We start from the raw sequence: 27,258 nt of genomic DNA on the forward strand, positions 1-27,258 counted from the left end.
GGAGACCTGAGAGGAGGCAGCAGGTCTGACCAGGGGGCAGGTGATGGGGCTGGACCAGGGAGGGCCGAGGAGTGGGAGGTAAGCAGATCCTGCAGGAGGGGCTGCAGGAGCTGCTGGGGTTGGATGTGGGGTGAGGAGAGAGGGGTCCAGGAGGAGCACTTGGGGGGACTGAGCTGTCCTCTGGGGGAGATGGAGGGAGATGGGACTGGAGTGGAAGGTTTGGGGAGGACCCTGCCCTCTCTGAGCCCACAGTGCCCTTCCCAGAGAGGGCTGCGTGCTGGGCACTGCCTGGACACTTGCCCCACCTCTGCAAGGTTTATCTGTTAGTCCCCGAGGGGAGCTGGGGAAATGCACTGAGAGAGGCAAAGAGCTAAGCCTGAGGCCACACAGCAGATTCAGACCCGGGAGCCTCTTCCGTGTACCTTCCCCGGGGGCCTGCTGCATCCTTTTTTTTTTAAGATTTTATTTACTTATTTGACAGAGAGAGGGAGAGAGAGCACACAAGCAGGGGGAGTGGCAGGCAGAGGGAGAGGGAGAAGCAGGCTCCCTGCTGAGCAGAGACGCCGATATGGGGCTCAATCCCAGGACCCCAGGATCATGACCTGAGCTGAAGGCAGACACAACCGACTGAGCCACCCAGGTGCCCTGGCCTGCTGGCAGTCCTTGGCATTCCTCTGCCATGCCGGAGGGCTTCGTGGAGGAGGCAGGCTTGTGGTGCTGGGCTCTCAGGCTGCTGGCTTTGCGGCTAGAAGCAGGAGACTCTTATGTGGAGGGGCAGGGCCGTGAGGGGCCCAGAGCCCCCTCCGTTGGTGCCCTCCCCCCCGCCCCCGGGCATTCAAACTCCCACCCACTCGAGCAGAGGGTTGCCATGGCAGCTGCACTCTAGGGCAGACTGGAGGCGCCCCCTCTCCTCCTGTCACCTTCCCCTGCCCCATTTCAGGGCACCTGAGGACAGAGCCTGGGCCATGTCACCCATCCCCAGGACCCCTGCTTCACGCCCCCTTGACTTGACACCGACGTGGGGCTCAGGAGCAAAGAGGCAGGTGTGGGTGAGGCTGGTGGGCTGCGCACGTGACCTGGGGGTTGGACATGCCTGGGGTCTAGTCCCCTTTCATGTGAGGGCAGTAGGCCCAATTTCCCATGCATTCGGTTAGGGTCACCCAAGTCTGCTGAGGCTGAGGTGGGGACAGACGCAGGTGCAGGCGCATCTGGCCCTGTGGCTGCAGCCCCTGTGGGTGTGCCCAGCTCTGAGGGTGCTGTCCTGGCCACCGGGGGCTCCCCAGCCCAACTTGGCGGGGCCAACCTGCCTGGGTTCAAAGTCCCCTTATCACTTGGGTGCCCCTGGGTCCTCACGTTCCTCCGCTGTAAGATGTAGGTGTGTGTCTCTCCCCTAACCACCCCCACCCCATGTACTCAGTGCCTGTGGGTTAAATGAGCTGTGTGTATACAGTGCTTGGAATGGGGCACCGAGGTGTCGGCTGCTGTCCTCGGCATCACGGGAGGTTCTGGGACTGGAGATCCAGCAGGCCTCCCACTCCCAGTTTGTGAAAGGCTCTCCCCAGCTCTGCGTCCCAGCCCACCATGTGTCCTGACCCCCCGTGCGAGTTTCCTAGGGTTGCTGCGACAAAGTACCGCAGACCGGATGGCTTTAACAACAGAAACTCACTGTCCTAGCTCCGGGGGCCCGAAGTCCAAGATTGGAGTGTGGGCCGGGCCAGTTCCTTCCGGAGGCTCTGAGGGAGTCTGCCCTCGCCTCCCGCATGGCTTCTGGGGGTTCGCTGGCAGTCCTTGGCATTCCTTGGCTCGTAGACGCATCGCCCCGACCTCTGCCTCTGTCTTCGCGTGGCATACTCCCCGTGCGGGAGTCTGTGTCTAAGTGTCTCCTTTTTGTAAAGACACCAGTCACGCTGGACGAGGGTTCACCCTAATGACCTCATTTTAACTTGATTACCTTTTTAAAGACCAAATAAGGTCCCATCCTGAGGTGCTGGAGAACAGGACTCCAATGTATCTTTTTTTTGGCAGCGGGGGGGTGGGGGGGTGGGCAATCCATAACACCCCCTCCCAAGGCCTCAGGGGTAGTCGGGCTCAGGCCTCCCAGGATATGGCTCCCACCTCCCCACATCTGACCTTGCCTCCCCACGTAGGTGGGCACCAGGCGGCAGGCAGACCCACCCAGGGCCGGTGGGCACACCGTCTGGCCTGGAAGAGAGGGGAGGAACAGAAGTCACGGTGCCCGGCTCCTCATACCCCAGCCCCGAGCGGGGGACAGGTCTGGGGGCGCTTGGGCCTTTCCGGGCAGAGCTGCTCTGGGGAACGGGCCTTCAGGGAGTGGTGGGCAGCCCAAGGGGAACGCTGTCTACACCGCTGAGCAATGGTGCCCAGGCTGTGTGGGTCGGGCCTGGCCCGCGGGTCACAAACACCTGTCTCCGGCTGCCCCACCCCGGCACCTTGCATTCGTTCAGTAAAGATTGGTCGTTGCCAGGGGCTGGGGTGGGGGAACGGGAGGGACTGGGGTGATCACAAAGTTTTGGAAATAGACCATGGTGGTGGCGGGGGCACAGCATGGAGAATGTAATTAATGCCACTGGATTATACACGTAAAAACGGTTAAAATGACACATTTTATGTGACATAGCTATTACACCATAATTTTTTAAAGGCCTCTCTGGCTGCCGGTGGGGAGCCCGGAGTGCGGGAGCAAGAAGGGTGGGGGGGGGTTGCTGGAAGGAGGCCAGGGCTGTCTGGAGGGCGGTTGCTAGGGACAGACAGACGCCGGGGTGTCCCGGAGGCACAGACCGAGGACCCAATCCTGAACTGGACGTTGGGGTGAGGGAAGGAGGAACCAGGGATTTTGACTCCTGGGGTTGCAGCCCAAGGACCTGCGGGGGGATGCTGGGCCCATGGACTAATATGGGGAGGGGGCCTTTGTTTTAGGCTGTTCAGGCCGAAGGTGCCTCGGAGACCCGAGGATGTAGACGGTGAGGAGAGAAGCAGGGCTGACACTCCAGTGTGGCAGTCATCACAGTCTAGACGACGTCTAAACCATGACACCAGTTAGAGCCCCCGGGAAGGAGTGTGGGTGGGGAAAAGCCTGGGGACTCCACCTGAGGTCACAGCGTCCTGGGTCCGGGTGCAACCCGGAGGAGCGAGGGGCGCCTTGCACTCAGACGCATGCTCCCCATGCCCTGACTCGCGCCGCGCTGTGGACAGCGCCCTCGGATGGGTCCCGGGCTGGCCTGTCACCTGTGCAGACTACTGTCCTTAGCAGAAGCCCGCAGGTTTGAGGCACAGAGGGAACTGGGGTTGGTGACGGGGGGAAGGACTGGCTCAAGTTCACACCACTTGTGAATGGCAGAGTCGGATCCAGACCCGTGTGGGTTGGCTGCCCCCAGGGCCTGGCACCCGGCAGCCTTTCCGGCATTAGCCAGCCACTAGCTAGTTTGAGCCCCCCTGGGGAGAGCCGGGGAGGGCAGTGTCCCTTAGTGTGGGGTCAGTGCCTCTCCTGAGCTTGACCGTGGCTGGGAGCCGAGGTGGGGAGTGGGGGGTGATGAGGAAGCCCCTGCCCCCCACAATGTAACATTGTGAAATGCTGGGAAAGGAGCCCAAAGCACCACAGGCCATGTCTGGTGGGGGAGGGGGCTTCCTGAAGGCTGGGGGCAGGGAGGGCGCCCGTATGCCGGCTGCGCTGTCAGATCACTTCCCATTTCGCGAGAGGAGTCTGAGGCCTGGGAGGGGTGTCCTGCCTAGGAGTGTGCTGTGTCTGCCTTTATTTCCTGAGAAACTGTCCAAGTTCCTGCCCTCAAGGAGCTCATGGTCTGGTAGGGAAGGTTGACCGCAGACCTGCTAATATCCTCCAGGTAACTTCAGGTGCGGTTGAAAGCTGTAAATCAAAAACCGGGCAACAGGATGGCAAGTGGGAACAGCAGGAACGTTTGGGAAGGTCCAGTAGGTTGCCCTGCTGCCATGGCCTTGGAGTTGAGCCCTGACCCGTGAAGCCATAGCAGGTGTACAGGGATCCTGGGAGAGCATTCCAGGCAGAGAGAGCAGCCCTGGCAAAGCGGGGGTGGGGGTGGGCGGGGAGAAGCTAGAGCATCCTAGGAACTGGAGGGGGCTGGTTACAGATCAGGGTGACACCAGGTCACCGGTGGCCTCTAGGCCCTGGTGAGGAAGCAGACCCCAGTGGAGAGCTGAGGGGAAGGTTAACACTCGGATCTGCGTCATTCAGTGATCCCTTAGCACTGAGTGGAGGGCAGGCGTGGAGGCAGGGAGGCCGAGACAAGCATCCAGGCGCGGCAGGCGGCTTGGTCCTGGATGCGGGCACTGGGGGCCACAAGTGGGCAGGTTGGCGAGGTGCTTTGGAGGCAGCTGTCAGGACTTGCTGGTGGAGTTTATGAAGGGGAGAGGTGGTGAAGGGTGAGGAATCGAGGCAGATTCCTAGGTTTGGGGTCTGAGATTCAACAAACACATTGCTGTGTGCCCTACCCGTTCTAGAAGCTGGGGCTAGCTGTGAGCAAAGCAATCCAGTGATCCGTATCTGTGCAGGGGCCATTCCATGCAAGAAATAAATAACTACTTTTTTTTTAAAGATTTTTATTTATTTGAGAGAGAGAGAGCGTGAGCGGGGGGGGGGGGAAGGGAGAAGCAAGCAGGCTCCCTGCTGAGCAAGGAGCCCGACTCGGGACTCGATCCCAGGACTCTGGGATCATGACCTGAGCCTAAGGCAGATGCTTAACCAACTGAGCCACCCAGGCGCCCCTAAATAGTTACATTTGAACAAAGGCCTAAAGGAGGTGAGGGGGAGCAGCCTTGTGGGTAACTGGTGGGCAGAAGATAACACGTGGAGGAACTGGCAAGTGCAAAGGCCCTGGGGCAGGGGCTGGTGTGGTCAAGGAATAGCAGGCGGCAAGAGTGGCCTGAGCAGAAATGGGATCAGGGAGCTGATGGGGCTGGTGGATAGGCTTTCGTTTGGTGGAGGAAAAACAGTAATTCGGGGCTCTGTTGAGAGATTCCAAACAGAAAATAAGAGATACGGAAGGTATTTGTTGGTTAATGGCATTGAAACTATGGGACAGACTGGGGTGGCGGCGAGGGAAGACCGAGTAAGTGGGTGTTCATACTCTGGAGGGCCGGTAAAAAACCCAGAGAATGTGTGTTTGCAGAAGTTCATGGCCATGCTGGCGCCACTGGGTCAGGGCCACTCTTGAGAACCGCGGGGCAGATAAAGCAAAGGGCCGGGGGCAGAGATCTGGATTTGCAATGCAGAGAGCATCCAGGGGAGACCGGAAGGGAGAAGGGAGGAGCAGCTGAGAGGGGAGGAAATGGGCCAGCACGGAGCCCTGTGCCCGCGGAGTTGCAGTGCCCAGGGACGGGCAGATGGGTGAGAGGATTGCAGGGGAGAGCACACAATGCCAGTCCCCCATCCCGGCCCCCTAGGGGACCGCACACCCCTCCCTTACCCCCGCCTGCCTGTCTCCAGCTTACCTCGAGGGTCCCCCCCAGAGGGGAAAGAGAGGACTCAGTTGTCCCTGGTCCCTGATCTGTGGCACCAGCCAGCTGGATTCTAATTAGCTACCAGAGAGGGAGAGACGGGAAGCAAGGGCTGGGGGCGGGGCCTGGACTCTTGCCCAAGACTGGGAGGCTGCCAGTTCAAGGCCAGGATGCCTGGACACCCCCGCCCCGCAGTGCTGGGTGAGGAAGCCAGGTCAGGGAGACAAGTGGGCAGGGTTGGGATTTGGGGATGGAGAAGAGGCTTCCAGAAGGCCTTTATCTCTCGTGAGAGAGGGTCTGAGGCCTGCCTGGATGCGGGCAGGCCTTTCACAGCCATGACATCCTGGTGAGCTGCCCCTACTACCCGAGGAGGCGCTGTGAGACCACGGGAGGAGCTTCCAGGAGGTCCCCTTTGGTCCAACGTGCCCAGATGGGTGGGTCTGTCTGCCAGCTGGGGGTGGGAGTTGGCAGTGTAGGCCAGAGGGCCTGGAGGGGCGGCCAGGGTGCAGCTTCAGTCCCATACAGCTGGCTCGGGGGGAGGTACCTTGACTGGCCCCTCTCGGGGATAAGCCCTCAGCCACCAGGAGGAGGAGAGGGGACCTGCCCAAATGCCTCTCCTCCTGGGCCTGCTGGGGCCTTGCCCCCGCCTCACTCTCCCTGTTCTCCCCAGGCTGGTGGGCCAGGCCGTGGCGCCCACCTGCTGATGCGGGGCAAGGCCCCCAGCACAGGACACTGAGCGCCCCGAACACGCCCCTGGCCGCCGCCATGGCCCGCCTGGCCGCAGTGCTCTGGAGTCTCTGCATCACCGCCGTCCTGGTCACTTCGGCCACCCAAGGTAGGTGCTGCTGGGGCTGGAGAGGAGCCGTGCCTCCAAAATGCAGCTGGGAGGGCAGAGAAAATGTTGAAATACCTCCCATGCACTTGGTGAAGAACCGCAGTCCCCAGCTCGCCCCAGGCCGTGGCGGAACCAAGCCAGAAGGAGACTTGGTAATCGCACCTCCCAGCACCACTGAGGGGTCCCTGGACCAGCCCCTCACCCCCAACACCCGGGGCAGCAGGGCCCATCCTGCCAGGGGTCCTGGAGCCTGGGATGCGGGCTGTGGCCTCCTGGGACCAGGACCGGCCTTCCCGGTGAGCGATACTCCCCTGTCTTATGTGTGTGTCTTTCTCTGTGATTACATCTCTGAGGCTCTCGCTGGGAAGAAGGCTTAATTAAAGCATGCCCGCTGACGTTTATTTAAAAACAACTAATTACGCGGCTCGGCCCTATGCCGGCCCCAGGATCCTGTACATGCAACAATTAGTGCCCCAAGCCTGCCCGCCCACCTCCACCAATCACTCAATTATGGTCCCCGCGGCGGGCCCAGGCGGGGGCAAGGGCAGGGCAAGAGGACAGGCAGAAAGAAGGGGCCTGCTGGCCTTGCCCCTAGCCCTGGGCATGCCCCCAGCCGGCACCCCCCAGCTCTGTCTGGAGAGCACTGTTGGGGGACTCTGCTCCCCAGTGTCCCTTCACTAGCCCAATACTCCCAAAAGCCACAGAGGTGGAGGGGGCATTGCTCTGCCAGGCCCCGGGGCCTTGGCCCTGCTCTGGGCAGCTGACGCCTTCTGCTCCCCCAGTGCCCACGTTCTCTGCCCATCCAGGTCCTGTCCCACTGCCCCAGCTGGGCCGGGAGGGGCCACTTCCACCCCCAGACCCATCTGAGCCAGCCCTCCACCCCCGGCCTCCCTCCCAGGCCCGGGAAGGACTAAAATTAGCTGTGGAAGCAGATGGTGTTAGAGGAACACATGTAATACTTTCCCCCAAGTGAGACTCAACTCACCCCAAAAAACCCCCGGGGCCTAGCTGCCATCCCCCTGGGGCCCCCCACCCGACAGTGGAGGGAGCAGATCTCTGAAAGGGGTCTGCTTGGTACTGCTGCCCTAGGGCACCCCTACTTCTCTGTACCCACAAGCCATAGTCCGCACATCGGAGCCTGTGAGTCCCTCTGCGTGTCCCCGCTCCCCCGCCAGCACCCCGCGAGGCCTGGCTGGGACCAGCGCCTAAGAAGGTGGCTGACCCGGCAGCTGTGGACCACGCGGAGCCCACTCTGTCCTGTAGAGACTGGCTGCCTCAGTCATTTTTTTTTAGGATTTTATTTATTTATTGGAGAGAGAAAGAGGGAGCACGAGCGGGAGAGGGAGAGAATCTCAAGCAGACTCCCCACTGAGCGCGGAGCCCAACACGGGGCTCGATCCCGGAACCCCGAGATCATGACCTGAGCCAAAGGCAGACGCTTAGCCGCCTGAGCCCCCCCCCGGCGCCCCTCGATAACCTTAATGATAGTGGACTCAGCTCCCCTCACCTCACTGTCCCCGTTAGGCCTTTGTCCAGATGTAACTATGGGGGGGCCCTCGCGCCCGCTGCAGCCGTCCCGGTGCTGTGAGGTGGGAGCGGCAGCTCCTGGGAGAAGGAACCGGGGCCACAGGGGTGGTCGGCTACCGGACGAGGCCGCCGGCGGGGGGTTTAAACCCCGGCTGTCTGGCTCCAGAGCCGGAGCTGTCGGTCCTCACACGGCATGGGAGGGGGGCTGACGTGTGACCGGGCAGCCCCACCGGGCGTGTTCTTCATCGTCACACTGACCCTCACCACACAGGGCGCCATGCCCGGGGCTTCCTTCGGGAACGTTCTGCAGCGCGTGGACTCCTCGACGCGGAGCCCTGGGCTGTCCGTGCTGATCGTACACTGGGGACGGAGGCCCGAGGAGGCTAGAGCTGGCTGTTCAAGCCGAGTGCGCGTCAGAAACGTGGGTGGGCACACAGGTCCGAGGCGCCTGGCCTCGCCCTGGAGATCCTGAGTCAGCAGGCCTGGGGGTGGGGAGCCGCACGCCGCCAGTGCTGCCGACCCCCAGGCCCCGCTGAGAAGCTCTGGCCCCACGGATGTGCCAGGCCTGTCGGCTGAGGAGAGGCCAGGCCAGGCGCTGGGGGTTCCTTCAGGACGTGAGAGCGTCTCCTCCCGAGCCGTCTCTCCCCCTTGCATGGGGTGGTGTGAGGTTAGGGAAGTAGCCCAGACCACTCTCCCCTCTGACACCAGTTACAGGTTCGGGAGTCCTTTAGACCACCCTCAGATTTGATGATTCCCTAGAAGCATTCCCCGGATTCCCAAATGCTGTTACACGCACGGGGACAGGTCGGTACGGTGAACGGTTACAGATAACGTCAGCCGAGGGGACAGGTGTGTGACCGCATGCGTGGTGTGCTGACAACCCGGGACGCTCCCCTGAGCCTCGGGGTCCAGAGTAGACACGGGTGACCACCCACATGACTGACCTCAGTCCCCAGCCCTTCTGGAGGTCAGCTGATACCCCAAAGCTCCTACTCTCATCGTTGGTGTGCTCCTTTGCTAGGGCCGCTGTAACAAAGGACCACAGGCTGGGGGCCTTCGACAACAGAATTGTATTGCCCTACAGGTCTAGGGGCTGGGGGTTCAAGACCAAGGGGTCAGCAGGGTCGGCTCCTTCTGAGGGCCGTGAGGGAGGCTGCTGTCCCAGGCCCTCTCCTGGGCTGCAGCTGGCCATCTTTCCCTGTGTCTCCACACCGTCTTCCCTTCGTCTGTGTCTCTGTGTCCAAATTTCCCCTTCTTATGGGACATTGGTCATCCTGGGTTAGGGCCTACCTTAACGGCCTCATTTCAACTTGATCACCTCTGTTTCAAATTTGGTCCCGCTCTGGGGTACGAGGGATTGGAACTTGAGCATATGAATCTGAGGTGGGGAGGACACAGTTCAACCCATCACAGGAGTATAGGCCATCTGGCCTGGCCCGAGGCCCCCAGGTAGACAAAGACGCTCATCGGGCAGGACACCCCCAGTGCTTAGAGGCACCTCCCAGGAGCCGAGGGCAAAGACCTGACTGCACAGGTGGGCACACCGAGAAGCCCATTGGACAGATGAAAGAACGGAGGTCCGTATAGCCCACGTCCCGGATACAGCCAAGCTGGAGGGGGCTTCTCCTCAGTGGGGTCTTCCCTCCCCGTAGGCCTGAGCCGGGCCGGGCTCCCGTTCGGGCTGATGCGCCGGGAGCTGGCGTGCGAAGGCTACCCCATCGAGCTGCGGTGCCCAGGCAGCGACGTCATCATGGTGGAGAACGCCAACTATGGGCGCACAGACGACAAGATCTGTGACGCCGACCCTTTCCAGATGGAGAACGTGCAGTGCTACCTGCCCGACGCCTTCAAGATCATGTCACAGAGGTGAGGGGCCCCACCCCACCGGGCTCCTGGGAGGAGGGCTGCAGGCGGTTCCTGGGGGCCCTGGGTAAATGCCCGTCCTCCACGCGGCCCCTGGCCCGGGCACCCTGTTCCCCCTCCGCCTTCCTTCTAGGCGTCCGGCCCGTTTCCTGAGCACCCGCTAGGCGCCAGGTCCCATGCACACAGCCGGGAAGACCCAGCCCCTCTTCCCCGGCAGCCCGCACCCACTAGGCACCTCCAGAAGCTCGTCCCGGGATTCGTGGGGGAGGGCGTGGAGGTCTCGCAGTGTAAAAGCAATTAGCAGGACAGGGGGAAAGTGTCACGGGAGCTGAGGGAGAGCCCAGAGGTCACGCAGGCTTCCCGGAGCAGGTGACGTCTGAACACAGATGACAGAAGTGCACGTGAGCGTGAGAGAAAAAGTGAGTGCCTGAGTGTGCGAGGCTGTGTGTGTGAGTGGGGGGGGGATGCCAGGCAGAGGGACGGTGCTTGCGAAGCTGCAAAAGCCTTCCTCACACCCACCGCCGGCCACTCAGAGCTCGTCAGCTCCTCCTCCGCGGTGCACCCAGATTTAACCCCCCCTGGCGCCACCACCCCCCGGGCTTGCCGCACTGTCTCCTGCCCCGACTTGCCTGCCTCGGGCTGTCCCCCGCACAGCAGCCAGGGGGTGCCTGTGAACACCTGAGGGGCACCCACCTCACTCAAAGCAAAAGCCTGTCTCCCCTAGGCCCACAAGGCCCCGCGCGTGCGCGTGCTCTGCCCTGTGCTCTGCTCCTGGCCTCCCCGTCTCCACGCTCCCCCCCACTCAGCCGGCTCCAGCCGCCATCGTCCGCCACAGCCTCCTCTGGGTCTTTGCACCGGCCGTTCCCCCTGTCTGGAATGCTATTCCCCGACACCCACATGGCTCACCCCTTCCCTTGCCCGTGGATCTTCTTACCTGACTATCCTCTCGGCAAGGCCTGACCACCCTCTCTAAAATCGCAGCCCCCCCACCCCGACTTCCTAGCCCCTTCCCTGCTTTGTCTTCTAGCCCAGATTACCATCCACAGTTCTGTGGAATATTTTGCCTCTTTATCATGTTTGTCTTTCCTCGCGGGGCCATCAGCCCCATGGGGACAGGGCGCTGGTCCCCTGCCAGATGCACAGCAGGCACTCACTGAGTTTTTGCTAAACGCCCGAGAGAGGGCAAGGTTCCCTCCAGGACCCAGAGCGTAGAACAGAACGAGGAGAGGAGGGCTGGAGCAAGCTCTGCAGCTCCTTGAATGCCGGCAGAGGATTCTAGAATGAGGCACTGGGCAGGGTCACGGAGAACGTCCGAAGAGTTTTGGGCAGGGGACCGGGGACCGGTGTGGTCAGGTGGCTCAGACCAGTGGGCCACATTGGGGCCACCTCGTTCCCTGTCCCCCACCTTCTCTCCCTCAAACATGCGCCCCTCCAGCAGTCCTCGCCCTCCTCCCCCTTCCCTGTCTGACACCCCTGCCTGAGAGCCCCCAATCCAGCTTCCCGGCCTTTGCTTAGGCTGTGCCCCGTCCCCCTTGGGACTCCCCTTCCTCCCACCTCCCGTCTCCAGCTTTCTCCCTGCCTACCTCATGCCTTCAGCCCCGGCCTCGGGGTCCGCGGGGTGTGCCACGGTCTCCCCAGCGGCCAGCACAGCAACTGGCTCGGCTCTGGCATTCGTGGGTTCTCGGCCCCAAAAGGGGGAATGCTGAGCAGTGTGGTTCCGGGGGCCCAGGGAGTGAGAGGCCGCCGTTCTGCCACCTCAAAGCCTGGAGGCGAGGCTCTTCATGTTAGCTGGGGTACAGCCCTGCTGCTCTGACGGAGACACCCCAGAATAGACACAGTGACCTTAAACCATATCGGAGGGAGAGACCCTCAGCCCTCGCTTCCCTCTCTCGGGGGCTCCCGCACCCAGCCCTTTTAAAGGCCACCTCGGGCCCATTCCCACCTCCCTGGCCGGAACTCGGTCACGAATAGTCAGCTGCAGGGGAGGCTGGGACGCGCGGTGTCCAGCCCTTGTCTCTTCTGGATGTTGAGGTGACAGTCACATAACACATTCGTCATTTTAAAGCGAACGATTCAGCGGCAGTTAGTACTTTCGCAGCGTGGCGCAACCACCACCTCTCTCTAGTTCCAGAACATTTCCATCTTCCCGATGGGAAATGCCATCCCCGTGAGCTGTGACCCCCACCCTCCCCTCCCCCAGCCCTGGGCAGCCACTAATCTGCTTTCTGTCGCTGCGGCCCGGCCCGCCGCAGACATTTCGTACGGATAGGATCATGAAACGGGGCCTTCTCTGCCTGACTTCTCTTGCTCCACGGTGTCTTCGGGGCTTGCCCATGCTGTGGCCCATCAGAGCTTTCCTTCTGATGGCCAAATAATATTCCACGGTGTGGACGGACCACATTGCTTAGCCATTCCTCTGTCAGTGGACACTTGGGTTGTCCCCACCTTTTGGCAACTGTGTAAATGACGTCGCAGAGAATATTCACGAACGAGCAGTTGTTTGAGCCCCTGCTTCCGGGTCCTTGGCGAACAAAGCTAGGGATGCAGCTGCTGGGTCATAGGCAATTCTCTGCTTCACCTTCAGAGGCCAGGGCTGAGGTTTTAAAGAAGGGGGTTGAGGTGGGCGGGTAGGAGCAAACCCTCGTTAACTAACGTCCTGGCCCTGTGCTAGGGCCCAGAGCCCTCGATCGGAGAGACAGACGGCAGAGGAGAAACATCTTTTTGTTCCTATGTAGGCCTCCCTTTATATGTTAGCCAGGCTCCTAGAAGTTGGCCGGGACTCCGAGTCCCCGGGGGGGGGGGTGGTTAGTGAGAATGGCTTGGGCGTGAGGGGAAGAGACTGCCCCGTCCTCACTGCAGATCCTCACTGCAGATCCTCGCAGCAGCTCCACCCAGAGCGCGGGACCCGTCTAAGGCCCGGCCGGGGGCGGGGGGGAGGGACACAGACGGGCACCGTGAGCATCCCATTAGCAGCATGTTGGCTAAGACACCGCCTTGTACGCACGCCTTCGTGTCTTACTCTTCAATGAACGGCGAGGGGCTTTCCAGCCCATTTAGGACAGATGCCAAGGACACGATGGCATCAGTGACACGCAGATGGGCTGTGAGGCCGGGGAGCTGGGGACACAGTTCATGGGGCAGAGTCTCTGGCCCAGCCCTGAGCTTGCTGCCTGGCGGGGGCCCAGAGTCGAAGCCTGGCTGGTGCGAAAGAGAGCAGGCAGGACACAGAAGATGATGCCCCCACAAGGCCCCTGGCCTTGGTTGCCCCAGTTCTGTCTCCATTTGGGAGTGCTCATTCCTCTCCTGACCCTGAATGTCCGCCCCCGCCCCCCAGTTCTAGGCCGGTCTTTTCCCAGCTCCTCGTGTCTTCTCTGCAGGTGTAACAATCGCACCCAGTGCGTGGTGGTTGCTGGCTCTGACGCTTTTCCCGACCCCTGTCCTGGGACCTACAAGTACCTGGAGGTGCAGTACGACTGTGTCCCCTACAGTGAGTCATCTTGTTCCTCGTGCGGACACGGGCCCTTCCCCCTCCCAGAAGCAAGCGAGGAGGAGACACCTTGACCTTACACACACACACACACACACACACACACACACACACACACACATAGACAGGGCCAAGTTAGGACCAGGCACGGGTGGGGGGGGGGGCAGCCGGGCCTGCTCCCTCCCTCACACATTCTCTCCTCCCAGACCCCCCTCCACCGTCAGTCCCTGCCCCACCCTACCCCCCACAGGTTCTGTCCCCATTCATAGGCCACCTTCTCCCACTCTTGTTACCCTGGCCCACTAGCCCTGCCCCTTCACATGTAGAAGGGCTCATTTACACCCTTCAAGGCCACACCCCAGAACTTGCTTGGTGCACCTATCTGTCTCCTGGTTCCCTGGACCTGGACCTTGCTGCCCTCCAACCTCTCTACCTCCCTTCCCTTTCTGATCACCCCGTTACGTGCCCACTCTTCCCTCTTACTCACTCCCCTTCTTTTCTCAACTCCCTCTCCTTTCTCTTGTCCCCCCTCACCTCTCATGTACTCCCAGGCCTGCCGCTTCCCAGTCCTGGAAGCTGGACTCCAAACCCATGGAGAGGCAGACTGCCCTCTGAGGCCTGGCGGCAGATCTGGTGTGAGGGGCTAGGGGCATCTTCCACAGATACCTATCTCCTGGTTAGTGTGCCCATGACCATGGTAGCACTTCCTGTCTGCAAGGGAAGTGCTGCCATGTTGGACTAGGGTGGCCCCCAGGAAGCCTGAGGAGGGTGATCTGGGGAGCCAGGGGCCTGGCTTTCTTGCATCCGGCCAAGGGGAACAACAAAGACAGGGTCTCTCCTCCTCAGCACTATGCTCTCAACATGGCCCTTCTTTCCTGCCCTCACTGTCCCTTCCCTTCCTCCCCACCATCCGTTCCCCTCCTCTCCCTGCCAGCTTCATGTAGCCATCCTGGAGGTAGGGCCTCCGGGCAGATGGGGGAGGAGGCAGGGCCACCAGAGTGTCTGAGTGTGGGGGGCAGGGGCAGGGGAGCAGAAGGCCCTGTGGCCCTCCCACCCCCGCCTCCCCCTCAGCCTTTGATTTCTCCTTGCAGGTGATGACCTACGTGCTGGGGAAACAGGATCACTTGTGTGCTCCCATAACCTTCTTTTACTCCTCCCCCGTTCCTTTCAGCAGCTGAGGCCTCCAGCCGCCACCTGAGGGCGATGCCCATCTGAGCCTTGAAGTCTCCCCACAGCACTGGGGACACTCTCCACCCACCCCCGTGGCCGGGGCGGCAGGGAGGGGAGGCGGGAGGCCGGGAGCATTGCACGGCAGGGAAGCCAGGCTGGGCTTGAGGCTCGGCCTGGCTCTCGGATTTTCTGACTCTGAAACTTGAGCAAATGACTTAAACTTCTCCGAGCTGCCGCAAAAGGAGGCGAGAGGCCAGGACAGCACGCGTGTGACGCGCCTGGCCCAGGGCTGGCCCCCGAGCCCACTGCCTGCGGCAGAGTGCTGGATGTAAACGCCCCCCAGGGCAGAGGCTTCGTCCTCACGCCCCAGCGCCCAGACCCGAGCCTGGTTCAGGACGTGCTCAGTAACGGTATGGGTGCCCCTCGAAGCCAGCTTAGCCCGTGTCTTCATCTGTGACGGTGGGAGGGGGGATCCCTTCCGGGGGAGGCTGCCAGGAGCAGAGAGAACGTGGGTAAAGCTCCTCGTGCGCCCCACGCCGTAGGTACATACGAAAGAAACGGTGCCCACTTTTGCCAACTGTGTGGACTCAGTTGTGTTGCTTCACTGCACTGAGCCTCAGTTTCCCCGTCTATAGACAGGGTTCTGGAAAGCCTGCCTGGGAAGTACCTACCATGGTTCTTAGCACTTAGTCACTTAGGAAGCGGAAGGCACCTGGTGGTCATTGCTTTTGTTGTGACTACTTGTAGTGATTTTTACCAGTTATTGCTGTTGGAAATAAAAAATAAAACTAATGACAGATGAGGATCACACTCCTCCTGAGACAGGTGAGATAAAGGGCAGGAAGAGCGTCCCTTGGTCCAAGTGGAGTCCAAAGCAAGTGGACACCATGCGCGTAAAGAAGCAGGACAAAAGTTAGACGGCGCAGGGAGGAAAGAGGCATAGGGACCTCCTGAAGCTGACCCCCCACCCCCAGTGTGGGCCAGGGGCGTGACCCACGGAGACCAGGATGGCCCAGGGGATGGGCAGCCCCCGTCTGACTGAGAGTGAGCCTGAGCCCCGGGGGAGGCAGGACACACAGTGACTGTATCTGGGACACGGGGGGCCACGCGTGCCCTCGACAGGCAGAACCCAGGGCTGAGGGGCTGTAGCTCCTGGTTCCAGAGGAAGGGGAACTGAAGTTCAAGGCTGACGGAAGCTAGGGCCAGAGAACAGGGAGGCGGGGCGCTCACTTGTCCCCACTGTTCGTGTTCGCTGAGCACTTCCTGTGTGCCAGGCCCTGGATGAGGCGCTGGGAAGCAGCCAAACTCTCCCCTGTGGAACTCCCTGCTTGCGCCTCTAGAGAGGTGGCAGGAGAGCGAGGTCCTGGTCAGAGATGTCCGAGGGGCCGGCGACACAGAGCCCGAAGGGGGAGCAGCCTGGGCAGCCATCTTGCCCTGAGCCTCAGAGGCTGGGGTGCCCCCAGTGCTGGTGCGGGCGAGTCGGGTGGGTGCAGGGGCCCACCGCGGGGAAGGGCAGTGGGTGTGTGGGCCTCCCCCCACACACACACAAACACACCCAGACAGGCCCGACTAACGCTGGATTTGCCTTGCAGCTGAGCACATTCTAACCGTGCCCCCTTCCTCCCCTAGGTGCGCCTGCCCACCTGGCAGCAGGCAGGGAGCGCCTGGCTCCTGGGCCCCCAGGGGGGCGGGCGGGGGAGCAAACTGAGCCACAGGCTGGCCCCGGGGGAGCGGGGGAGCGTGTCTGTGCCCCCACCTGCTGTCTGTGATGTCCCCCCCACCCAGCCTCTTCCTTCTCTGCCTTTGTCTCCCCACCCGGCTCTCTGAGGCCCAGGGGCGCTGCCTGTCATCCTGTGTCCCACTCTGCCGCCCTCTCTGTGTTGGCTTTTTCTGGGTTGTGAGGGCTTGGGGGAACTCAGCTGGACCCTAGCAAGGCCAGCACAGAAAGGGAAGGAGTTCAACATGTTCCTTCAGCTGGGGGCGCCCAGGCCCCTGGAGGCACTGAACCCCCTCCCGCCACCGGGCCCCTGGTTCTAGCAGGAGGGCAGCAGGTGGGTTGTGCAGACGTGGGGGGTACTGTGTGGCTCTTCCACCCCTACCACTCCCTCCCTGGTGCTCCCCTAACCAGAGCCCACCTTCCAGCTGAAGCTCCCCCCTCCCCAGCCCCCACTGCCCTGAGGGTGCCCCCACCCATCTGAGGGTTATGTCCACCTGCCTGTTTGTACACACACCCCCCATGTCTCTCTTGGTCTCTGTCCTCGCGTGTCTCCCCCTCCCTGTGACTGTCTCCCCGACACCCTCCCCAGAGGCAGGGACTTGGGGGCGGGGGCTGAGCTGATGCTACGTTCGTTCGGGGTTGGGAAACCAGGATGAGGAAAGAAAGGAAAAGGGGGCATGTTGCCAGATAAGAAACGAAAGCAATTTAATCTTTTTTTTTCTCTTTTTTTTCTTGCACATTTTTTTTTCAATTTGTTTTCTCTCTCTCTTCCGATGCTTAAAGTAGAAGTGGAGCAGAAAGGTAAACGCACTGTTACCAATGCTAACCCCTAACTCACACTTTGTTCTCACCTGTACCATACTTATGTGACCCGCCCTCCCCGCTCGGCCCCTTCTTCTGCCCACCCCAACTGGGTCCAGTTGGTACCCCCACCCCGGGTGTCCTCCCGGTGGGGCCAGCCCTGGTGCCGCCATGGGCGACTCCACCCGCCAGACACCTGAGGAAGCTCCTCTCTGAGCACGGGCAGGACCTTCTGTCTCTCACTCTCTCTCTCTGCCTCGTCTTCTCTCTTTCTGTCTCCCTGTCCCTCCTTCCTAGTCCCAGCCCTTGCGGGGGGACCTGGCCTTCTCTCATACTTATTTTGCCTCCTTCAGGAGAAGTGTGTAAGCCTCCAGGGCGGGAGGGGAGGGCGGGACCCCCTTCTCTGGCTCCCGACTGGGGGCGGAGTGCACCGGGGTGAGCCGGCGGGGGGTGGGGGTGGGGGTGGGTGGGGGGTCTTTCTCTTCTTCCTGCCCCAACTTTTGCACCACGTGTCTGGCTCAGGGGAGGCGGGATGGAGGGGACACCTTTGTTTTCCTTTTGGGGAGCAGATTCCTTCTATCTCTCGGGCTCCTGGCGGCATAAGTTCTTTCTGGTTTGGCATTTCCAAGGCCCAGAGCTGTTTTGGAGCACGGAGCACCAGTTTCCCCCACCCCCAACCCCCATCCTTGACCGGCCAGGGCGGGGGTGGGGGGGGCGGCAGCCCAGGGGAGGGATGTAAAGCTGCCCCCAGCCCTGGGAGGGCAGTCTGCCAAACCGGGGGCGACGGGGCGGGAGTGGGCCTCACGGTGGGGGGAGCGCTGGGTGGGGGAACGTTTTCTCTGGTTCTGAAACACTTGCGAAGCTGCAGTCAGGGTTTCTTCTGGGCTGTTTTGGCTAGAGGACCAGGGAGAAGGGGGTTGGGGAGGTATAGGCCCGGTCTGGGGACTTCCATGAGCACCGTAATTTCTTGCAGGGTTAACCCTCAGCAGGGGACCGGGAAAACTCCATGGTGGGTGGAGCTCTCCCTGGCATTTGGAGAGGGGAGGGGCTGCAGTGGAGGAACTTCCAGGGTGGGATATTGGGGATGGTCCAGACCTCCCCTGAAATTTGGGGGAAATTGACAGCTCCGAGGCTGGCCTCGGGGACGGGGCCCGGGGATGAGCCTTCCTTGCAGGATCGCTCTTGCCTTGAAATTACGGTGGTCTGTGGAGTATCCCCTTCGAGGAAGGTGGGGCGGGGTCCCTCCAAGCTGCTCCCCTCCCCCTGCCCTCCCCCATCTCAGAGAGGCCTGGACAGCCAGCCCAGGCCCCGACCCTCGCTGCCCCGCCACTCTCTCTCTCCCTGAGTCTCTCTCGCACCCAGTACCAGGCACTCTTCTTACAGGCCGGTGGTGGTTTGGATACTGCAGCCCTGGATCTTTTCTCTTCAAGGAGGGGGGAAGGGGGGAGGGAAGAGGAGGTGTCGGGAGCTTGGTGCTGGGGAGGGGTCCTTACTGTCAAAGGCCCCAGGCAGACCCTTCCTCATCTTCTCCCCCTTCCCCAGGGTAACCTCTAACCATGTTTTCCTCCTGCACACCCTTCTGACCAGGTCAGGCTCTGAGACCTCCCACCGCCCCCTCACACACACAGATGTGTCTGCTCAGGGGCCACAGAGCTGGCAGGGGTCCTGGCTTGGGGAGAGGGGAGACCTGGGCACAGAGGAAAAAGGTGGAGGCCAGGTGTGCTGGACACAGGGTGCAGGCCAACTCCTCAGGGCACTGGGGACAAGGAGATGGTGGAGCCCCAGGACGCAAGCCAGGATCCCTCCGGTTCCTGCTCACTTCTGGGTCCCAGGCTCCCCTCCCCTTCCTAAAACAAGGTGTGCTCCCGGCCGCTTTGCACCTGGGGCCCCTCGGGCCTAGCTGTCCCCTGATGCTGTGAAGGGAGAGCTAGGTATCCCCCCACCTAAGCCTGTCAGAGTGAGGCTGGAAGTGGGGGAATGAGGAGTGGTGCCTGTCCATGACCCTCTTGCCACTGGGGCGGCCCCCCCAAGCCCACACCAGGTCCCAGCCCTCCCTGTTCCCCTGGTGGCCAGCTGCTTTGGTGACAGGCCAAGCAGGAGCAGAGAATTCACTGCAAACCCTCCCCCCTGGCCTGTCTGTGGGTTCAGCAGGGAGGTGAGAGGGAGGCCCAGCCATCCTGGATGGAGGGGTATCTGGACATCACCATTCCCAAGTCCAGACCCCTACTGGATCAGTAAGGGGAGGCTAGGAGCAGGTGGCCCTGGGATGTGATGGGGCAAGGGTGGGCAGGCCAGCGGCGGCCAACGAGATGCAGTTGAGGTTTTCCTCCTTTTCAGGGAATGGGGGGGTGGGGCGGGGCCCCCCACCTTTCTGACATCAGCGCTGCCTTGGTCCCTCCTCCCGAGCCGGGGATGGTCGCAGGTAAATCGGGGTCCGGGGCAGGGGAGGGTGGGGGGGGGGGGCCTGGCTGGGGCGGGCTGGGTCTTTATCCTAGCTCCTGGTTCCCTCCCTTGCCCCCTCTGAGCTGGACCTGGGACTGCCCCCCCGAGGGACCCTCAGTCGGGCTTGGGCCTTGGAGTGAATTCTCTGCTCACCCCTCTCTCCTCGCCAGCACTAACCCTTTCTTCCCAGGTGGTCTCCAGCGTGCCTCCCTTGGAGCCAGGACCTCGCCGAGGCCCCCCACCTTGTCTCTCTTCCCTCCACGCAGCTCTCCTCCCCCCTCCCCAGCTCTCCCGGGGAGCCCCCTCCTTTCCCATGTCCCCCAACCTCCCCCACCCCTGTGCACCAGTGTCAGTGTCTGCTGCTGAACAGACCCCATGAGAGACCTTGCCGGCTGGGGGCAGGGCTGGGCACCCTGAGGGAGGGGCTGGACTTTTCCAAAAACCCTTCCTCACCTACTGATTGCGTGGGTACTGGGTGTGTGTGGGGGGCGGGCACAGGCTGCATCAGGAACTTTGGGTGCCTCCTCTACCCTGGACTCGGGGGGCACTCCTGATACCCACAGTGGGTACGGAAACATCGCTCTACCTTGCAATTTTTGCAGGTTGGGGGGGGGGTGGATGGGAAGAAAACAAAAACCTGTGTCCTGGTGTGGTTGGTGAAGGATGGGACCCTGGACCCTAGCTCTTCCACAGGGGGCTTTGACAATGGCGAAGGAGCAGGGCACTGAGTCCCTGGAATCTCAAAGCCACCAGTGAGATCTTTCCGCCCCCACTTAAGGCACATGAGGAAGTCTGGGAGGGCTCTTGCCAAACCCTTTGTCCCCAGCCTGTGGGGTCTCTAGCAGCCAGGGAAGGAAAGAGGGGCACCACCTCTCCCCCCTCCCCCCACTAACCCTGCTCTTAATGGCCTCCAGGGTTCACATCTCCAGGGAGAGGGGCAGCTGGGCAGGGCAGGGGTCCCAGCCCGGAAACCCCCTTCCCATCACCAGCCCTACCAAGCAACCGTGACTGCAGCAGCAGGAGGGGACAGCCTGGCTACCCCAGCCGCGTGACCAACTTGCCTCTCTCTCTCCCCCTCCCTCGCCTCTGCTCCTCTCTCCCCGTGTCCTCCCCGCCCCGCCGCCCCGCCCGGCCCAGTCTTCGTGTGCCCAGGGACCCTGCAGAAGGTGTTGGAACCCACCTCCACGCACGAGTCGGAACACCAGTCTGGCGCGTGGTGCAAGGACCCGCTGCAGGCGGGCGACCGCATCTACGTCATGCCCTGGATCCCCTACCGCACGGACACGCTGACTGAGTACGCCTCGTGGGAGGACTACGTGGCCGCGCGCCACACCACCACCTACCGCCTGCCCAACCGCGTGGACGGCACGGGCTTCGTGGTCTACGACGGCGCCGTCTTCTACAACAAGGAGCGCACGCGCAACATCGTCAAGTACGATCTGCGCACACGCATCAAGAGCGGGGAGACGGTCATCAACACGGCCAACTACCACGACACGTCGCCCTACCGCTGGGGGGGCAAGACGGACATCGACCTGGCTGTGGACGAGAACGGGCTGTGGGTCATCTACGCCACCGAGGGCAACAACGGGCGCCTGGTGGTGAGCCAGCTCAACCCCTACACGCTGCGCTTCGAGGGCACGTGGGAGACGGGCTACGACAAGCGCTCGGCGTCCAACGCCTTCATGGTGTGCGGAGTCCTGTACGTGCTGCGCTCCGTGTACGTGGACGACGACAGCGAGGCGGCCGGCAACCGCGTGGACTACGCCTTCAACACCAACGCCAACCGCGAGGAGCCGGTCAGCCTGGCCTTCCCCAACCCCTACCAGTTCGTCTCCTCCGTGGACTACAACCCTCGTGACAACCAGCTCTACGTCTGGAACAACTATTTCGTGGTGCGCTACAGCCTGGAGTTCGGGCCGCCCGACCCCAGTGCCGGTAGGGGTGGCTCTCCCTCGCTCCGCCTCCGCAGCCCCAGGGGTCGGGGTGGGGGGGAGCCCGCTGTGCGCTGAGAGCTGGGATCTGGAGGTGGTCCCCGGGGATCCCTGGAGGTCAGGGTCGCAGAGTCGCGCAGCTTGGGCCAGAGGCTGGTCTAAGCGGTTCCCAGTTAACCCGTTCGGTTGTCAGTTTACGAGGTAGGGAGGGCTACTACCGTTTTACAGATGAAGAAACTGAGGCACTGGGGGGCGGTTAGTTTACTCCTTTGAGGAGTAACTCTGGACCACGAAGTTGCACTGCCTCTCCCAGGGGCCTGTGCACTTTTAGCCCCGGAACCCTCATCAGCCGCAACCCTGGGTGGAAGCCCCGTGCCCGTGAAACAGAACAAAGCCCAGCTGCCAGCACTGAGGGTGAGGGTCCCTCTGCAGTCTCTGTTCGCCCTCTCAGCGGCCCTCAGCTGGCTCTGAGCAGCCCCAGGGCACTAGGTGCCTGATGCAGCCCAGCCTCATTTGCATAACGGGGAACTAAGGCCCGCACAGGGAAGGGACTCAGCCAGGCTACAGGGACCAGAGTGAGAGTAGAATGAGGATGGGAGGTGGCTGTGTTCAGACATCCCCTCCCTGGCCCGTTCTCTTTGGTTACTCTCAGACCTCAGGCTACACTCAAGTGAATTTCTACTGCCTTCTGATGCTTTACATGGTCTTGGGGGCAGAGAGAGGCCAGGGGAGATCTTCCAGACCCAGGGGGACCAGGATATCCTCCCACTTTGGGGAAGATGCTAGAATGCAAGGGACCCCATGCCTGGGCACACCATGGCGGGGCCCCAGGCATGGGGTGACCCTGTCTTGTATGCCCTCTTCCCTTCCAGGCCCAGCCACCTCCCCACCTCTCAGCACGACCACCACAGCCCGACCCACACCCCTCACCAGCACGGCCTCGCCCGCAGCCACCACCCCGCTCCGCCGAGTGCCCCTCACCACACACCCAGTGGGCGCCATCAACCAGCTGGGACCTGACCTGCCTCCAGCCACAGCCCTAGCTCCCAGCACCCGGCGGCCCCCAGCCCCCAATCTGCATGTGTCCCCAGAGCTCTTCTGTGAACCTCGAGAGGTGCGGCGGGTCCAATGGCCAGCCACCCAGCAGGGCATGCTGGTTGAGAGGCCCTGCCCTAAGGGGACCCGCGGTGAGTACAGAGGCTGCAGTCACCTCACGGGTGCTGGCTTGGGGAGGGGCCAAACCTGGTCTAGCCCAGGAAGGGCCAGGGAACATCCCACCTCTCAGCTTAGCCCAGATGCACCTGTTCGCCTCCCCAGCCAGAGTGCGGGCTTTCTGAGGGCAGGGGTCGCGCCTGACACCTGCAGCTGTGTTCCCAGAGCGCAGCAGAGCTCTCAGGGCCCGGGAGCAGCTCAGTGAGTCCCCCTGCCCTGTCCCCTCTTGCAGTGCCAGGGAGACCATGAAGGGAGCCCACAGGAGGTGACCTGGGCCCCCCGGCTTCGGGATGAGACTGCCAGTGGCAGTCCGGCGAGCCGCTGAAGTGCCAGATGGGGTGGGGCCGGGAGCACATGCTCCCAAGTGATGCGATCCAAGGGCAGGGTCTGAAGGGGCGTAAGGGAGAAGGGGCTTACAAGATGGACTTTGCTAGAAAGTTCCATTTCTGGTAGGCAAAGATGGAAGGAATAGGAGCCAAGAGGAGGAGCTTAGAAGTAAGGGGTAGCTTATGTCACCTCCGAGTGACACCTCTCTTGACTGTCTGGCCCTCTTCATGTCTGGTCTTCCGTGTTTCCTTCACCTTTCTCTCCACCTACCTGTCCCCCTGTTATCTCCTTTCCCTGCCATGGCCCCCCTTTCTCTCCTTCCCTGTGGCTCCCTTCTCTGTTCCTGTCTGTCTGTCCCTGCAGGAATTGCCTCCTTCCAGTGTCTACCAGCCCTGGGGCTCTGGAACCCCCGGGGCCCTGACCTCAGCAACTGCACCTCCCCCTGGGTCAACCAGGTGGCCCAGAAGGTACCAGCAGCAGCTGTCCCTCCCAGATCGGCACATTTGCTCACACACTGGGCCCTAGGTGGCCAGGCACAGGGCGCACTGGGGGCAGAAGAGCAACTGGGGAGACCCAATGGGCAGGTCTGGGAGCCAGGACTGTGTGGGTCCCCTCCCTGGCCTACAGAGGGAAGAGACGGATGGGGAGGAGGAAGAGGTCAGAGAGGGAGGGGGGAGAGGGGCCAAGCAGGCTGGGCCGGAGAAAAGGGAATATGTGGGAAGCAAGATGGTCTCTGAGAGTCCGGGGCCCCTGCTCCCACCTCACACAGATCAAGAGTGGGGAGAATGCAGCCAACATTGCCAGCGAGCTGGCCCGTCACACCCGAGGCTCCATCTATGCGGGTGACGTGTCCTCCTCCGTGAAGCTGATGGAGCAGCTGCTGGACATTCTGGATGCCCAGTTACAGGCCTTGCGGCCCATTGAGCGCGAGTCAGCGGGCAAGAACTACAACAAGGTGGGGCACGGCACTGGGGCCAGCGGCGGGGGTGCGGGGTACCCTGAGGGCTCGAGAAGAGTCCAGCCTGGTACCTCCAAGCTAGGTGGTCAGAGAGGAGAGGACTGATCTTAGGCATACTGGATCTTCCTCCTGAGCTGCCCTTGGATGGGCCTTAGGGTTGAGGGTCCCTTAGGATCGGGTCTTGCTCACACCCAGCCCTGGGTTGGTGGCAGCTGCGGAAGCGCCAGCTCTCCAGGGCCCAGACGTGTTGGCATTAGGAAAGCTGACAGCACCTCCATCTCCTTTCTCAGATGCACAAGCGGGAGAGAACTTGCAAAGACTACATCAAGGTGAGGCCCGGAGGGTTCCTGCCGGCCAAGGAGGGGGTGAGGCAGCCCTCATCACGTGGACACACCCCACGCAACACTGGGGATGGAGGCTGAGAGGAGGGTATGCAGTGAGAGTCCAGCCCAGGGAACTGGAGGGTGGGGGGAGATTCACGGTGCCACCCCCTCGCCTGCCTAGGCCGTGGTGGAGACAGTAGACAACCTGCTGCGGCCAGAGGCTCTGGAGTCCTGGAAGGACATGAATGCCACGGAGCAGGTGCACACAGCCACCATGCTCTTGGATGTGCTGGAGGAGGGCGCCTTCCTGCTGGCCGACAATGTCAGGGAGCCTGCCCGCTTCCTGGCTGCCAAACAGAATGTGGGTGAGTGCCGCAGTTGTGCCCAGGGCAAGTTCAGGTGCGAATCTTTTTTTTTTCCCCAAGATTTATTTGAGAGTGAGCGAGCGAGTGAGCATGGGCATGAGTGGGGGGGGAAGGGAGAGAATCTCAAGCAGACTCCATGCTGAGCGTGGAGCCCAATGCAGGGCTCAATCTCACAACCCTGAGATCACGATCAGGTACAAATCTTGAACCGTGGGGCCTGCCAGCTGGGGATGCCCTAGCCTTGGGCCTCTTGCCATAGCTGGGCCCCTGGGCTGGGGACAGACCCCAACCGCATCTGCCCTGCCATCCCCTGTCCCCACAGTCCTGGAGGTGACAGTCCTAAACACGGAGGGCCAAGTGCAGGAGCTGGTGTTCCCCCAGGAATACCCAAGCGAGAACTCCATCCAGCTGTCCGCCAATACCATCAAGCAGAACAGTCGCAACGGTCAGTGCCCAAGCTCTGGGCTGGCATCCCCGCTTCACGTGTGAAGAACATCAGTTCTTACACTGTATTGGGTTGAAGAATCCGAGAAAAGGGTGGGACTCATAACCACACACAGAGTTGTTCTCCATTCAAGCAAGCCTAACATTTCAGGGGATTTGTGGGGTCCCCCCAAAGCCCCAGAGCATAGGACACTTTGTAGTTTGCAGGGCTCACTCCTTTGCAGTGGCAGTTCTCATAGTTCAGGGAGGTCTGTCCCATTTGAGAGTAAGGCTCAGAGAGGTTGGGGATTTGCTCAAGGTCACACAGCAAGTGAGGTGGGGGCTGGGGACGCAGTCCTTATGTGTCCTGGCATACTGCCTTGCCATTTGGAACTGCCTACAACAGAGCAATGGTACGTGGAAGGGCTCCCGAATCCCCCTCACCTGGGCCACAGCCTGGCTTCAGAGGTCCCAGTGACCAGGATGGCTGAAGGGGTGCCGGCTCAGGACTGACGGCACACCCCGTGGTGCCTGTCCTCCCCAGGTGTGGTCAAAGTTGTCTTCATCCTCTACAACAACCTGGGCCTCTTCTTGTCCACCGAGAACGCCACAGTGAAGCTGGCAGGTGAAGCAGGTACAGGTGGCCCTGGCGGCGCCTCCCTGGTGGTGAACTCACAGGTCATCGCGGCGTCCATCAACAAGGAGTCCAGTCGCGTTTTTCTCATGGATCCTGTCATCTTCACCGTGGCCCACCTGGAGGTGAGCTGAGGCGTCCCCCCCCGCCCCGGGGTCCCGCCAGTTTCCGTGTCCCCGGGCTGTATATTCTCCCCACTGTGCGTTCACCCACCCCAAGAGCAAGTTACGACCCCTCCCTGGGGCACCGGTCCCCCAACCCCCACCTCACCAGCTTGGGCCATTTGCCCCCAGAGATCCCAGACTGTCACCCAGAGCCCCAGGCACTTTTCTCATGCCTGTCACCATCCCCATAGCTGGGTGTGGGGGCTGGAACGGGACTCCCTGGATCTGACTGCCCGGCCACCACCACACAACAGGCCAAGAACCACTTCAATGCTAACTGCTCCTTCTGGAACTACTCGGAGCGTTCCATGCTGGGCTACTGGTCAACCCAGGGCTGCCGCCTGGTGGAGTCCAACAAGACCCATACCACGTGTGCCTGCAGCCACCTCACCAACTTTGCCGTGCTGATGGCTCACCGAGAGATCGTAAGCTGGCCGGCGCTCCGCTCCTCTGGGCAGGCCCTCTTGCTGGCCTGGCTTTGCATGGCATCCTAGAGAGCGCTGCATGGGCAGTGCCAGGGAAGACCAGCTTCGTGGGCATGGGGGGGGGTGGCACCAGTCTTGCCCGGGGCAGGAGGCCACATGTCTGGTTCTTTCTGGTCATGGTCCCACCTTCTCCCAAGGCACTGTGGAGAAGCAAGTTGGTGTCACCTTTGTCATCTCTCCACAAGCCTCCCAGAGCATGAGGAAGTGAATGTGCCACCTACGGAAGGGCGGGGGCCATCAAGTTGGCCAGGGGGCAGAAGGCAGAGGAGCAGCCCTGGTGGTGCTCGTGGCCTGTGGCCTTGCCCGCCACTAGCACCTGGCTGAGCCCAGGGTGAGCCTGGCCATGTACAAGGCCAGAGGTGCAGAGTGCGTCCCCTGCTCCTATCCCCCAGTACCAGGGCCGCATCAACGAGCTGCTGCTGTCGGTCATCACCTGGGTGGGCATCGTGATCTCCCTCGTCTGCCTGGCCATCTGCATTTCTACCTTCTGCTTCCTGCGGGGGCTGCAGACCGACCGCAACACCATCCACAAGAACCTGTGCATCAACCTCTTTCTGGCCGAGCTGCTCTTCCTGGTCGGGATAGACAAGACTCAGTATGAGGTGGGCCAGGATTTAGGGGCAGAGGCAGGTGGGAGGAGAGGCAGCGCTGGCCTGGGTAGCCCCTCCTCACCTGTGGTGCCCCTCCCTGCTGCCCCCAGATTGCTTGCCCCATCTTCGCGGGCTTGCTGCACTACTTCTTCCTGGCCGCCTTCTCCTGGCTGTGCCTGGAGGGCGTGCACCTCTACCTGCTGCTGGTGGAAGTGTTTGAGAGCGAGTACTCCCGCACCAAGTACTACTACCTGGGCGGCTACTGCTTCCCGGCCCTGGTAGTCGGCATTGCGGCGGCCATTGACTACCGCAGCTATGGCACCGAGAAGGCGTGAGTGTCCCCCCCCTCATCCCCCGGGGTGTCTCCTGCCTGGCTCCCTGCTCAGCAGAATCCCTTGGGCCAGGACCCTCAGGACAGTGGCCTTCCTGCTCATGAGGTCTAAGGCCACAGTCTGCAGAGTCCCCAGGGGCTAGGATGGGAGGGAAGGGCTTTCCCTGCCTCTGTCTACCC

The 27,258-nt window shown here is 61.8% G+C and overlaps 1 protein-coding gene and 1 long non-coding RNA gene across 11 annotated transcripts in view; one reads left to right on the plus strand and one right to left on the minus strand.

Annotated features, from left to right (window-relative positions):
• Nucleotides 1–6,185: 6,185 nt before the first annotated feature.
• Nucleotides 6,186–27,258, plus strand: part of ADGRL1 (adhesion G protein-coupled receptor L1) — a 28,703-nt gene continuing 7,630 nt past the window's right edge. For 4 of the 7 annotated variants that reach the window (XM_064569733.1, XM_064569751.1, XM_064569739.1 and 1 more), the window contains exons 1-15: nt 6,192–6,325; nt 9,505–9,718; nt 13,093–13,202; nt 16,873–16,890; nt 20,470–21,270; nt 22,139–22,453; nt 23,169–23,272; nt 23,575–23,760; nt 24,054–24,092; nt 24,268–24,451; nt 24,774–24,896; nt 25,419–25,633; nt 25,927–26,097; nt 26,550–26,759; nt 26,858–27,078. In XM_064569733.1, coding sequence (XP_064425803.1) covers nt 6,256–6,325; nt 9,505–9,718; nt 13,093–13,202; nt 16,873–16,890; nt 20,470–21,270; nt 22,139–22,453; nt 23,169–23,272; nt 23,575–23,760; nt 24,054–24,092; nt 24,268–24,451; nt 24,774–24,896; nt 25,419–25,633; nt 25,927–26,097; nt 26,550–26,759; nt 26,858–27,078 — 2,981 coding nt within the window. In that variant the 5' untranslated portion in view covers nt 6,192–6,255. Of the gene's footprint in view, nt 6,326–9,504; nt 9,719–13,092; nt 13,203–16,872; nt 16,891–19,227; nt 19,313–20,469; nt 21,271–22,138; nt 22,454–23,168; nt 23,273–23,574; nt 23,761–24,053; nt 24,093–24,267; nt 24,452–24,773; nt 24,897–25,418; nt 25,634–25,926; nt 26,098–26,549; nt 26,760–26,857; nt 27,079–27,258 lie in introns of all 7 variants that reach the window. The other 3 variants (XM_045862865.3, XM_045862866.3, XM_064569765.1) reach the window with 2 other exon arrangements.
• The window catches only part of LOC123834018 (uncharacterized), a 41,142-nt gene continuing 20,122 nt past the window's right edge, over nt 6,239–27,258 (minus strand). Inside the window, exons 3-4 of one of the 4 annotated variants that reach the window (XR_010404795.1) lie at nt 25,319–26,297; nt 6,239–6,371 (exon numbers count right to left, since the gene is read on the minus strand). This is a non-coding gene — a long non-coding RNA (uncharacterized LOC123834018). Of the gene's footprint in view, nt 6,372–24,494; nt 26,298–26,590; nt 26,730–27,258 lie in introns of those variants that run through there. The other 3 variants (XR_010404794.1, XR_010404793.1, XR_010404792.1) reach the window with 3 other exon arrangements.

Source organism: Mirounga angustirostris, unplaced genomic scaffold (assembly GCF_029215605.1).
Source record: "Mirounga angustirostris isolate CCGP_5_RB_7025 unplaced genomic scaffold, mMirAng1.0.hap1 SCAF_1, whole genome shotgun sequence".
Taxonomy (NCBI): Eukaryota; Metazoa; Chordata; class Mammalia; order Carnivora; family Phocidae; genus Mirounga; species Mirounga angustirostris.